This window comes from Meriones unguiculatus, chromosome 11 (assembly GCF_030254825.1).
Source record: "Meriones unguiculatus strain TT.TT164.6M chromosome 11, Bangor_MerUng_6.1, whole genome shotgun sequence".
Classification (NCBI taxonomy): domain Eukaryota; kingdom Metazoa; phylum Chordata; class Mammalia; order Rodentia; family Muridae; genus Meriones; species Meriones unguiculatus.
Window position 1 is genome coordinate 33,489,912 of NC_083359.1, and position 14,028 is coordinate 33,503,939.

General features: G+C 45.4%; 1 protein-coding gene across 15 annotated transcripts in view; it reads left to right on the forward strand.

Annotated features, from left to right (window-relative positions):
- Tenm2 (teneurin transmembrane protein 2) overlaps nt 1-14,028 on the forward strand; it is a 1,501,569-nt gene that overhangs the window by 1,288,120 nt on the left and 199,421 nt on the right. For 14 of the 15 annotated variants that reach the window (XM_060363849.1, XM_060363848.1, XM_060363851.1 and 11 more), the window contains one exon: nt 7,314-7,436. The exons of the other annotated variant lie outside the window; for it this stretch is intronic. In XM_060363849.1, coding sequence (XP_060219832.1) covers nt 7,314-7,436 — 123 coding nt within the window. The remainder of the gene's footprint in view (nt 1-7,313; nt 7,437-14,028) is intronic. 15 annotated transcript variants of the gene reach the window in all.

The following is a 14,028-nucleotide window of genomic DNA, read 5'->3' on the forward strand; positions in this document are numbered from 1 at the left end:
AGATTAATGTGCAGATCCTCCTGTGTAGATTCTTCTTGTCTGGAAAACATACTGCTCCTTGGTCCCGGAGCTGCCTTATGGAACTGTCACCTTGTCCTCATGGCAGATGTGCAGGGGGCGACAGAAAGCCTCCCTGTTTTGGAGAGGGACCAGAATTAGGAAGGTGACAGACACAATCCTTACTTGAGGGTGTTTTAGGGCCACAGTGGGGATAGGACAGGGCCTGCCAGGATGGGCAGCCAGTGGCTATCTCCCCAAAGCCCCCTCTCATTCAAGTGGTCTTGCCAGGATTCTTGGATCACTTCTCCTTCCCTTCTCTCTTCTGTGTAAGTCCTTGGCCCTGAGCTTTGCAAGCATCTTGGAAGCTGCTAGCTGAAAGTTGGACAGAGGCAAATAAGTTTCCTGAGCATTCTCAAGAGCTAGGTGCGCAAATCCCATTACTGGTAAAGGGATTTGTGGGCGTCACTTCCATGTGGTGCTTTGAAAATTTATTCCATTCAGTGTATTGCTACACTGTCTGGGAAAAAATAAGCAAAACCATTTCACTAAGGCAGTTAGGATTTTTTTTAAGGGATTTTTTTTAACTCCTTTGAGATTTAAATTTTTTTTAATTCCTTTTTTAAGTCTTAAGGCATTTTCGAGAATGTTATTCCTCGTGGCTTTATTTGCATCACTTCTTTCCCGCAGAAGATAGTTTTGGCTGCAGCAGCTTTCTTAAAAGGGTACTATTAAGGCATTGCAGAAGCCCCCTCCCTTCCTCAAAAAGAAATACAAGTGCTATGTTTAGCCACACCCCAGAGGTTGAAGAGCAGACTGGCCCAGGAAAAAGCCACCACAAGCTTATGTCAGCCAGCCAGGCGGCTAAAGTCACTAGACCCTTATTTTACATTGGCAATGATGGATCTTTAGGTTAAATAGCAAAATGGCTGCCGACCATGGTGTATTAATAGAGGATGAGTGTCTGCATGTAAGAGGTGCTTGTTCCTGAGTGGGCTTGGCAACATTCACAGAAGTAGTCCTGGAACCTTCCTACCCTGCTCAGTCGTGAAACAATATTCCCACAAAAAATGCAGAGAGCCAATGTCCTGAAAGGTGATGGCAATGTGCCTCAGAATGGACAAATCCAGATGTGGCATGCACCAGGGTGTGGATCGCAGATTCCCCGTTTCCTGGTGGTATGATCTTGGGTGAGTCAAACTCTCTAAACCTCAATGTTCATGTCTATAAAATATCAATTATATTAGTCCCCATATGGTGATGGCCTATCAATGAGATAGGCAGGATTTCCTTCCCCTTCATAAGACATTCCTCAACACAAAACAGAGTCCTTCCAAAGTCATCCACTCACCCCACATTACCCACTCTCCACGTCCTCTTCCTGCTTGCAAGACTCTAGCCTGGACTACTGGTCCCTGGTGTCAATGCAAACTACCACCTCATTTCCTGTAGGTCTTTGTGTGAACTTACCCATCATGGCACCATCCTTGACCAGTCTTCACTAATGGCAAAAGAAGAAGAAAAAGAACTTTGGGTTTCCCATCCCATGCCACTCCGGACACCTGGCCCTTACTCTGCTTTTCACTTGTGTCTACTTTCTCTGCCTCCCACTAGAGTGTAAGTTCCATGAAAGCAGGGACTGTGTTTTGTCAACTGCTTTATTCCCAGGGCCAGGACACAATTCGATGCACAGTGTGAGCTCAATAAATATTTGCTGAATGATAAATAATGAATAAATGCTGCCATTAAAATAATTATCCCAGTCCCTGGCACCTTGTCAAAATAAACGTGAATCATCATCATGGCTGAAGATGCTCATTTACATGTGCTGATTTCCGCTGCTCATTGCTAAGGTGCCTTTACAGTGCCCAGTATGTTCAGGGTTAGCACCTGTGTGCATCAGCCCTGGCCATCCCTCTCTCAGCAGGTTTCATGCTTTCGGCAGGGGCACCTTGGGAATCTCCTGTTTCCCACAGGAGTCCTGGCATTGTGGGCTTAAATGCCTGGTGCAGAGCCAAAGAGGTCCAGCCCTGACCCTTCCCATCATCTTCCCATTTCTGAATTCACTCTGACATCAGCCCAAAGGCCCTGTGCTTCTGCCTGTATGCTGAGCCACAAGACCCAGCAGGCTTGGCTCCTTCCTTTCCCTCCTGGGGCTCTGCTTGGCCTGCAGACTTGCACTTTCAAAGGGAGAGTCCGATCTCCTCCCCGGGTTATATATCGACAGGCCTGATCTTTAAAGATACCCCTTGCTCCTGGGGGCCTGCTCAGCAAACACCGAACATCTGTGGCTTCCATGTTTGTCCTCTTTGACAAGCAGGGGTTGAGCAGCTCTCGGTGAAGTATTGCTGACATATTGATTGACTCTCATGTCAGGCTGATCCTCTGCCAGCCAATGAACATAGAAAGTTCTAAATGGCACTCAGCAGGGCCCACACATACCCTAATTACTATTTCAGACAACCCCTTTTGGAAGCTGCCATTTTTTTCAAGGCCTGGGATCTCCACGTCCTTGGGCAGGCTGGAGAGTCCTGTCACCTGTGACCAACCCCACCTGCTTTCTCTAGGCTGGGCTTGCTCTCTGAGTATTTCTTTTGGAGCCCATCTGGCACCTAAACACAGGAACTTCAAAGAAAAACTATTAATTGTCTTGCAAGAAGGTTTGACTCTTGTTCTTGCTAAAACCCAGGATCTGTGTGTGGTCCTCCCATATGGCCTTGGGTCCTTTTCAGCACTCCGAGAAGGTCCTCTCCAAGTAGCTGAGGGATACTTTCAGGGTTTTGCCATTCGCTATGCTTTTAGTGGCTGAGTTCCCAGATGCCACCTAGATTCCATGAGCTTCCACTTGAAGTCCTTCTTCGCCCCATCCTTGCTGACCCATGGAGCCCCGCGTTCCATCCCAGTGTCTCTCTGGAGTAGAGCCTGTCAAGTCATGATGAATTGTACATTTCAGCTGTCAGTGGGGGCGGGTAATGTGGAGGAGAGGGCTTCCAGAACTCATTTCACTTCTGACCCTAACATGGTCTGAACCAGACCTTTTGGAATGAGCTGCTGGAGCATTGAGGAGGAGGAGGAGGAGGAGGAGGAGGAGGAGGAGGAGGAGGAGGAGGAGGAGGAGGAGGAAGAGGAGGAGGAAGAGGAGGAGAAGGAGGAGGAGGAAGAGGAGGAGGACGAGGAGGAGGAGGAAGAGGAGGAGGAAGAGGAGGAGAAGGAGGAGGAGGAAGAGGAGGAGGAGGAGGAGGAAGAGGAGGAGGAAGAGGAGGAGGAGGAGGAGGAGGAGGAGGAGGAAGAGGAGGAGGAGGAGGAGGAGGAGGAGGAGGAGGAGGAGGAGGAGGGACCATCCCAGGGTAGCCAGGATATCTCCTCCAGTGAAATGTGAAGTGATGGGCATTTATGTGAAGTACTGAGATGAAGAAACAATGACTCTGCCTATTCCAAGGCTTTTCAGTTGTCCATTCTGGTTCTGGTAATAGAATAACAATAACAACAACAAAAACAAAAGATGACAGTGTTATAATATTCAACTATTTTGTTGTCCATGGAAACAGGCATAATGACCCAAAATAGGTAATTTTCCTGCCTGGATTTCAGGAAAGCTCCTGACCTTATAAAATGTAAAGAATTCACAGAGATCTAGTCTATAAACATGTCCTTTTTTTTCCTTTTCTTCATAAGTGAATGTATCAGTCAGGGTAGACTCAGCCGTGCTGCTATAACAAACAGCCCCAAACACTGGGTGGTTCTCTGGCATGACAATTCATTACTTTCCTCTCTGTGTTCTGATGCTTGCCAGCCATGGCTGACTCTGTCTAATGGCCTCTTTACTCAGGACCCAGGATCGCTATGTAATGCAGTATACACTGCAGGTCAGAAGGCCACGGCTGCAATGAACAGCAAAAAGAGAGAAAAGGTCCTCCAGGCAGCAGTGATACACACTGACCATGCGCCGACCCACTTTGCTGATCATGAGTTCTGAGACAGAAGCAAGTTTAGGTGAGATGCTGCTCTCCCGTGGATTCATGGCTTCAGTAGCCAGATCTCTATGAAGTGAGAAGCGGGTACCGCATCCCCTCATAGCTCTACTGATTCTGAAGTCCACCAGTGGTTAAACTTCGTAACTCCCCTCATCTGTGAGTGAGTATCATGACAGTACCTACCTGGAACTCTTTAGGATAATGTGTATGTCAGTGCCTGAACGTTGAGTTCAATGATTGACAGCAGATAGATGGTAAACTGAGGATCAAAGTAGCCTACTGTATATACCCTAGTCCATCTTGCCACCCATAATATTCAATCCTGTCCTCTATATCTCCACACTTTTTTTTGTTTTGTTTTGTTTTGTTTTAATTTAGAAGCATTTAATACTCTGCCATCCAAGCTTTCAAGCATGCCTCTGTGTGCTATGGTCTACCCTAATAAATGTGGGTGTGGTGTCTATGTTTGAGATAATGCCAACCCGGGAGCTATATATGCATAACTTCTCTGGTACCCCAAGCTGTCTTTATTCTACCTGTGAAGGAAACTTTCCCAAAAGGGAAAGGGAGAAAAGTATGGGGGGATGACCCCTTAGCCCAAACCACAGGACCAGTCAGTAGCAGAACAAGAAGCAGGGCTCTCGATTGTCTGCAAACTAATTTACCTCACAGCTCCTCAGGGTCTCTATCCTGAGCAGCCTTCAGTCCATTCCCACAGGCCTAAGAGATGACAGTCTCATTTTGTTGTTCAAGTCAGGCAACAAGGAAGAGCAGACCAAAAACACCAACATACAAGAAAAATAAAATAAAATAAAATAAAATAAAATAAAATAAAATAAAATAAAATAAAAAGCCTATTTCAGATGCCCTTCCCCAAAATAAGAAAAGGTGGTCGTACCCCTGGCGCAGTTCTCACTTATTTTCTTAGATTCAGCCCAATGATGGGAAATATGCCTGAACTTGAGTTTCATTTTTGTGCATCGCTTCTGCTGGTGGACAGGTTTCATGCTCAGCAATTGGGCTTTGCCCCTTTTCCTACCTTTATCTCACTTATTTTCCTATTCACTCCTGAGTTGTCTGAGAAGTGATTCGCACACTCTAAACCTAACCTAACCTCTTCGACCTCGTGTCTGGTTGTCCTGACTAATTTTGATAATGATGGTGGTGGTGGTAATGACAACAATAATAATAACATTAACAACAACAAAAACAATAATAATAAAGAGCTACAACAGAAACAAACAAAACAAAAACGTTGAGGCAGGAAGGAAGACATCCTTGAAAATAGAGCACGGTGTCGTGAGTGTCCCTTTTACGCTCGGTAAGATTACAGTCCTGTCTACTATTCTGAAGCTGACGGTGGCAATATACCCTGTGCCTTGGAGTGACAAGCCTGAGCAGTGTGAGAGGGGAGGCAGTTCTGAAGAGCAGTTTCACGGGGGTAGGGCACTGGGGAGGTTGTCGTCTTTGCCTGCCAGGGCCCATTGCTTTTTCATAGACATGAGCATCAAAGCTTTGTTAGGCTGGGGCCCCAGCTGCATCTATGATGCATGGTGGCAGCATCTGTCTCTGCACTCGGGGACCCTCCTCCAAAGAGCCGCTTCTTTGGCGCCTCAGCAGCTGGCTCCAGGCAAGCTCCGATAACCCAATGGTATCGGGTTTTGTTTTTTTTTTAAATCATTTTAAAACAGCTAATTCCTTGGCTCCCTTCACCTGGTAATTACAAATCAGAAGCTATCGTTATCCTGAAGCAACCACGATTACTTCTCATTTCCTGACCTCTGTATGGTGAAAATATGTCATTATTTGAGGCAATAGAATCTGGTCTCTTCAAGTAAGTGACCTACATATAACAGATAAACTGCAGGAGAAAATTAGGTGTTACCTCGACGGAAAGAGTACAGTAAATGTCACTTATTCTTATTAGTATTTATCATCTGGGAAAGTTGCAACCGTGGGCCTTGTACCTCATGGAAATGCGGAGACGGATAATGTGGTTTTGAGGTGGAGAAGCCTGTGAGAGAGAAGCAGACACATGCTCTCGCGGGTACCTTGCCACCTTAATCTGCAGCCATCAATCTGAGCTGTATTGTGTGAAGATAGGTTTTTAACCTTAATAGAATGCAGCCCGACTTTAAGTGGTGGTAGGCATGCAGAATTAATTGCCATGTGAACAATTTCCTAAGCATTGTTAATTGTGTTTCCTGTGGTTAATTGTTTCTCCCCTCCCCGCATCAAACTCAGAACTTTCCTGTCAACAACCCTTTCTCTCCTGCCGAGCTGCGAATGTGGCAACAGGCATCGTCAACCTGTGCCCACTGAAATGCCAGACAGACTGGGAGGGGTGGGAGGGGGGCACAGTCATTGTTTGCGGGGGAAATATATAGGTGGGTGGATTCCTTATTTATTTACAAATGAAGCGTTTCTTAGAAGAGGGCTTGGGAGGAACACGGGTGTTTCTGTCCCCTCAGTAACAGTAAAACCAGGATCCACGGGGGAATGAACGGTACGTTGAGTTTTCTAAACTAACTGCACAAGCTAAGGAACAAGCCCAGAAGGCTGCCTGGAGGCTGAGGCACAGATGGAAATCAACCTCTGAAAACATGCTTGTCTCCTGAGAGCAAGTGCTTCTGGGCATCCCATCTCTGTCTCATTCTATACTTGGGGGGGGGGATGAATAATACTGTGTTTGGTTTGGTTTGTTCTGGAATAGGCTCTACCACTATTCACATAGGTACACGAACACACACCTGTCTTAAGCATTTTCACAATGTGCTAAAAGATACGCACTCGTCATGAAGAGAGAAAGAAAGAAAAAATAATTTTTTTTTCAAAGTTTGGCACAGCCAGATAGGCATCCTTCTAAGCAGACCAGTGCGGTCACAAGTCCCTCTGGCTGTGTTGGCATTTCAGGGCCTGTCAAATGGGAGCAGCGCAGCCTTGTTTTTGAACTTGACTCACATTTTGAGCAGCTGGATGAACCCAGCCTTTGTCGGTGCACCTGCTGAAAAGCACTCACGTCAGGTGTGTGGACAGGCAGGGAAGTGAGGAGTAACCCCCGTCCTGAAAGATCGGACCTAAATTCAGACTCTCTCTCTCTTCCGCTTCTCACAAGGGGTGCTGCCCCTGAGGCTGGGAACTGCTACAAAGCGAAAGAGACCGAAGCTCCTGGATTGCCACTTTCTGTATTTTAGCTAATCCTTGAGGCCTGGGGCAAGCCATTTTTTGAACTGCAGTTTCCTTAAAAGGCAACCGCTTGGAAAAAGGCACCTGGCCCTCCCCCTTGACATTTGCATTGCTGAATTATCTATTCATATTTTCATTACTTTGTCTCTCCTGCAGCAATGCATCTGCTCGGACTCAATTGGCAACTCCAGCCGGCAGATGGACACACCTTTAACAATGGCGTAAGGACCGGCTTACCAGGAAACGATGATGTGGCAACAATGCCCTCTGGAGGCAAAGGTGAGGTTACAGCTGCTGCTTGCCCTACTGAGGTCACAGGAAAATTCAAGGCTATTACCAGCTGCTTTAGGCTTTTTTTTTTTTTCTTTTAATCCAGATCTTGGAAGGCATGAAAAAAAAAAGAGAGAGAGAGAGAGAGAGGAAAGAGAAATGGAAAGAAAAAGAAAAAAAAAAAAAAAACCAAAACGACTGCCTTTCATAGATGCCCTCATTTAAAAGCTGTTTGCTGTTCCTGTCTGTTAGCTGTATTTGGCTGAAGTCACTTGGATCTGGCACAGTGCCTGCTCCAAGCGGTGTGCATACCTATGCTATCTACAGCAACTGGCGCAATGTAGCATGCCTGAAAGCATCCCAAAGCCTGAGCAGAAGCAGCAGTAACAGCAGCAGCTGGAGGAGCAACAGCAGCAGCAGCAGCAGCAGCAGCAGCAGCAGCAAAAACCTGCCTAATCAAAAGGCAGGAGGAAGCAGCTGGCAGTACATGCCGCTATCCTGGGTCCCTCTCCCACGAGGAGAGATATAGCCTCCCTGGGGAGCTGACTCGCCTGGCTTGCCATGAAAGAGACAGAGCTGTTCTGCTTTGGGGAAGAATTAGAAAGGAGTTTTGACAACTCGGCAACAAAGCTTCCCTTTTCAGAACACTGAGGAGGACAATAGAAATGTTCATTGAGTCAATCAGGAGACTGTATTCTTGTAGGGGAGAAAAATAGGTGCTAACAAAGTGCTAAAAAAGAGGAGAGAAAAACAGAACCATGGGGAGGTGGGGACAGGAGCAATTAAAAGACAAGAGCAGCCAATGACACAGCTAGGAGGGGCTGGCATTTGGCAATTTGATGGCGTTTGAGTAATTCGGGATGGAAATCACATAAGGGTGAGAGTGTATGGAAAGGGCTTCTCTAAACAGAATTTTTTCAGTCTCTTTCTTAGTCACCATTAAACACAAACACACACACACACACACACACCACTATTTTTTAGACTACACCACAGGAATATTTCAAAGAAAAAGGAAGGGACCTTTCCTAAGTATCTATCTCATGCCCAGCATAGTATAGCATAACTTCAGCTCCAAAAGCAGGAAACTCGTGTCTGAGAAATTCAGGCCCAGAATATCCTAGAAGCTGATCCAAAGGAACGAAGGCGGGTACAAACTTGAATTCAGGTCTGTGCACTGTGCCTCTTTGGACAGCATGTTGGCTCTTCTTGTATCTTGTGCTCTCTGCTGAGAAGACTCCAGAATTCCTCAGCCTTCGGGAGTGTGTTACTCTCCCTAATATGCCGATGGTCCTTAAATCTTTCTCCCCAGGGCTGTCCTACACCTTCGGATATGACTCTTCTGCCTTTTTATCCAGTCTTTCAGAATCACTGTTCCCATCTGTCATAATCATAGCACTAAATTACCTTTAAGTAAGCATGAAAAAGTTTTATCTGAGGAGGAAATGATATGCTTTCCATTATTGAGTAGGTAAAACTAGATCTCAAAATAAAGACTATATTCTGCTCTAACTGACTATGTTCTGATTTGACATACCACAAAGCCCAGAGCCAAATTTATTGCTCTCAGGCTTGAAGTCTGCTCACCTCCAGTACTTGACCTGACTCCTTCCCTTTTCCTTTATAACAGTGGCTCTCATTTCTGTCCCATGGGAGACATTTGGCAAAGACTGAAAAGAGTTTTGGAGTTTGTTTGTTTCTTTGTTTGTTTGTTACTGTCACAATTGGAAGAGGTGTAAGTAGTGGATTAAGGGCGGGGGTGCTGTTAAATGACCTACAGCCAGACCCCTGTCATGAAGAATTACCTCAGCACAGCCTACCAACCGCTTCAGGGAGTCTCTGCTACATTTACCCATTACTGTCCCTTAGTCCACAGTCAACAACCCCATCCTTCCAGACACATTTTGGAATGCACATTTGAAAGTGAGGATGCAAATTATCCCATCAGGCAAGGGATGTGGAGATAGAAGTGTTCTGATGTTGTCCATGGATGCTTTTAAAATAGTAGCCTTCAACCTTGGAACCCAGTGATCTCCACAGGTCCCCAGGAAATGAAAATAGCCCCCTTCCTATTTGTCTTTATGCTACACTCATCAGCCCCGCTCCCCTTTAACATCCCACGCCATCACAGTTGGACAACTGAGGAAAAATCCCCTCCGAGAACAAGCCTTAGGAATACGTGTCTCTAAGGCAGTGGTCCTCAGCCAACCTATCGAGGCGACCCTTTAATACAGCAACTCATGTTGTGGTGACCCCCCCTAACCGAAAATTATTTCCATTGTTACCTCATAACTGTATTTTTGCTACTGTTATGGATCGTTCTGTAAATATTTTTGGATCTAGAGGTTTCTCAGGGGGGTCGTGACACATACGTTGAGAACTTCCGCTCTGGTAACCAGTGAGGACACCCTTTTCATTGTGACTTGGAGGGACCGGAGTCTTCACCTTTCCTGTGAAGCGTGCTTGAAAAATCAGAATCCAGCTTGTGTAACCACCACTGGTTCTGATATTTTCCAAATGGGTTATAGGAAAGGGAGGCTGTTTGCCAAAGCCTTGTCCTGTGGATTTTGCCCACTGGTCTTTATAAAAAGGGTAAAATTTCAAAGTTGTCTTAAAATGAAATAAAACTCAATATCTTTTCTTTCCAAATACCTAAACAGTACTCTGGTCATGACTGAGGATACCGGATTTGCCTCTTTGAGCTGAAAAGAAGTCTTGTAAAATGACAAAGAAATTTGTTAATGTCCTTGAGTGACTTGAGATTTGAATTTCTAGACCTGGTGACCTCTCCATTCCTCACTCACCAATTCTATACATTTAGATAACCCAAATCAATTCCCATCGACCACTTTCCCACTGTTTCAAAGAGACAATCAAGACATATTGGCAATAAGTTAATTAAATAACACCCCCTCAATTTTTTGTGGTATAGGATAATCCTTCACTCCGATGTTTTAATCAAGATTCACCACACATTGCTAGGGAGGTTAATCTTATTAAGCAATTACTGGGTAAGTATCCAGCAGGAGCAAATTAAAATGTAAGCAAAACATGAGCATGGGAGTCCCATCTAAGATGGTCTATCGATAGAGATTTCATTAGTTGGTCTTCAGGAGTGTTTACATTGTACAGGTTTGGGAAGGAGTCTAATGGACAGGACAGCCTCCACGCTCTGCTACGGTCGTGGAAACACAGCTCTCTATTCATTAGTCCGGAGAATGTGTTCCTGAGGCTGTGTCTTTCCCTTCCTTATCCATTTACTGTTGTTCCTGGTTCGTTCCCTCCTGCCCAACCCCCCCCCAAAAAAAAACACACACTCTCTTTCAATTAAACCTTACCGTGGATGGTCTTGGGTTTCACATTGAGAAGAAGGTGCACGTGGACTGCCAGAATCACTCACCGTCTTGTGTGTATTTCTATGTTCAAAGGAATGAACTCATACATCTTCATTAGAGGGACACAGAGTGCTTTTTCTATAGATGTGAGATTAGATAAGCCTTGAGAATGAAGATTCGATACAGTATTCTGACCTGGTCAGATAGCATAAAGGGATCCAGCTTGATTGCCTGGGCCCAGAAACAAGGTACACAGGAGCTTTGCCAGGGCACGTCACTGGCTCTGGGTCTGTTCACTGATCTTAAGAAAGAATATGCTCTCAAGTAGAATTTCATGGATCGTTCTCAAAATCCATCAGTCATTTTGCTTTCCCAGTGTCCTCTGTGTCACTGGGGTTAGCAAACTATATCTCGTGGGCCAAATCTGGCTGACCACTCATTGTGATGATGGCTTCTATTGGTGCATAGCCATGCCTATCAGACCGTGGAGGCAAACAGGTACAGCAGACTGCATAGCCTACAGAGACAAAAAGTATTTGCAATTTTACCCCTTGGTAAGAAAAGGTGATGATTTTCCCATATCATTTTTCAAACTCATTTCTACCTCTCTGGAACTTTTTCTGTACCCAAAATAGGGAATTCCAAGGTCCCAGAACCTCTGTTTCTTTTTCCTCATCAAGCACTGGTTAAGTGCTCTGCATGAATTTTCTTGAAAAATCCTGTAAATCAGTATAGCATACTGGCACTGATCTGGCTGGGCACAAACCCCAGCTCCAACCCTACATTGATGAGTTGACTTTGCTTATTCAGGTCGTTTATCTATTCCCAGCCATCAGCTTGTGGAATGGCACAAGCTTCACAAGACTGCAGTCCAGCATACATGAGATAACCCTTGCCAAACACTGTTGTGATACCATGCACTTGACAAGCAATCTATGAATCTCTGACATCATTAACATCATCATCACTTTGCTCGGTTGGTCCATTTAATCCATCTCCACAGGATGCTACTTCCTGTGAATGCTGAGAAGCCCAAAAGGGAAGGCTGCTTTTAGAATGGCAAGACAGAAAATAATGTTACTTCATCTCCCTTCCTTTGTCTTCTGAGAATTAACTCAAGTCCCAGGTGAGGCTTTGGTCCCACACATTTACTGGAGGAGGTCAGTGGGGAGCAAGACTTCCCCTTTCAGGGGGGCCAATGTGTAAGACAGGCTGGCCAGATCCCCAAGCATTATTTGTCTCCTGCAGCTTTGAGCTCCATCACCGCCAGCCTGCCTGTTTTAAGCCCTACCATTCTCGGTTTATAACTCAGCTGTAAACATTTATTTGTGCCTGAAGCACATTTCTTTCCTACCCTTGGAAAAAAAAATCAGAATTTCCAGATGGTATGCAAGTTGGAAAAAATGGCAAAGACTGTTATTCTGTTTAGAAACATGTTTTTCTACACTTGCCCTTTCAGCAAAAACTTCATAATGATTTTTACTCGTTGGCTTAATGCATGGTACTAGGAGCCAGATTCACAGGGAGGTTGGTAATTCTTCCTCTGGCTCCTGTCACTCAGTTTCTCAATGCACACAGCTCGAGGTTTCAAATGATCACTTCTCGGCATGGGACTTTTCCAAACTTGGTGATGTTCCCAGAAGGACAAGGGGTCAAACAACACCTTATAACGTATCTGTTAGCAAATACACCAGCAGCATAAGTTGATGCAATTCCTGTCATTTTTAGAGTGGTTGTTCTACCTACCAATTTACAGCTGGGTACCGACGAAATGTGTCACAAAGATGGGTTTCTGACCCAGCACTAAGTCATACAGTTTGTTCTTCCTGGCATCACTCCGGCATGACATACATACAAATGATCCAATCATTTTTTTTCCCTATATGGTGAATTTGCCTTTTCTCTCATTGGCTACCCTTCTTTCTCGGAGATGACACACCCCTTCTCCTTCTGGAGCTTCTCTTCTGGAGCTCCTCAGGACATATAGCATGGCCTCTGAAATGCAATCTACCTATTGGTTAGATGTATGGGCTTTTGAGTCCACCAAGCAGGGGTGTTTAATCCCAGCTGGACCACTGAAGGGCTGTAGGGCCTTATGCAAGTCACCTAACTTCCATAAACCCTGGTTTTCCCATCTGAACAGTGGGGAAAGCACCAGGCTATCAGGAGACTGTGGGCCGAGCAGTGGCTACTCTGTATATTAAGCTACATTAACAATACTAATAAACCAAGCGGGGCAAAGGGAGCTCACTGAAGGGTCAGAGGAGCAATATTTGACTAGGATCAGTGAGGAATTGACGGTGTTTTGTCTTAGGCAATACACAAAGACCATATACTGTCCCTAGACCTGAAGGATTTTATAAGAATAATCATTGCAGCGAAGTGTTATGAATCCCTTCACAGGAGTGGGCTCTCTCCCTCTGGGAATCCCCTCCTGAGAATAGCCATCTGGTGACAGGGTGAAGGCTGGTTGAGGCTGATGACATCCCAGACCAGCTGTGTTTCTTAGCCGCTAATCTAAGGTCCTTACAGGATCTCTTTAGTTACCTGTTGGTTAAACGGAAGCCTCGGGTGGTTGCTCTGAGGCCCAAATAAATGGAAACGAAATGTAATGACTGAGGCAATCTTCTGAATTCAACTTTATTTGCAATAGATAAAAATATGTGAGGCAGAATAATCTGCAAGGTGGATTTATGTGGAGGCGCCTCCAGAGCTCAGGGAGGTTAGGAAGTATTAACACGAGGCTTCGTTTCCCTGCTATAACGGCGAGTCCGTTCCCTTTATCACTTGTTTGGGGAATAACTTCCCCGTTTCCATAAATGAGTTATGGTAACACGTTCTGAAATGATTAGTCCTAGTGCAGTTGTGGAAGGCTGTCGTTCTGCCTCAACATCAGTCTTATTTAACTGGTTGAAATTTTAGGGATGCGTCTCAGAAGTAAGCAGTAGTTTCCACATTTACATGCGCAATCGTCCATGGAGTGATAGAGCTGATGATGGTATAAAGTTGCTCATCAGAGTGTTACCTCAAAAACACCACAAATCTCGCTAGTAGGCTGCTGGGGGCGGGAGGGTGGCTGCTATCCAGAACCGTAGGATCTCGGCCATCTGCGTCTTGGGGAAAATGGCCACCATGCCCGCTTTTCAGGGATGATCACAGGATGCTCCATCACCTCTCTCCTCTGGAGGTCTCCAGCTGAGTCCAAAAGGAAGGCCATAGGACCCTGAACTTCAGACTATCAGTGCTGTTGGAATATGGGGTGAGAA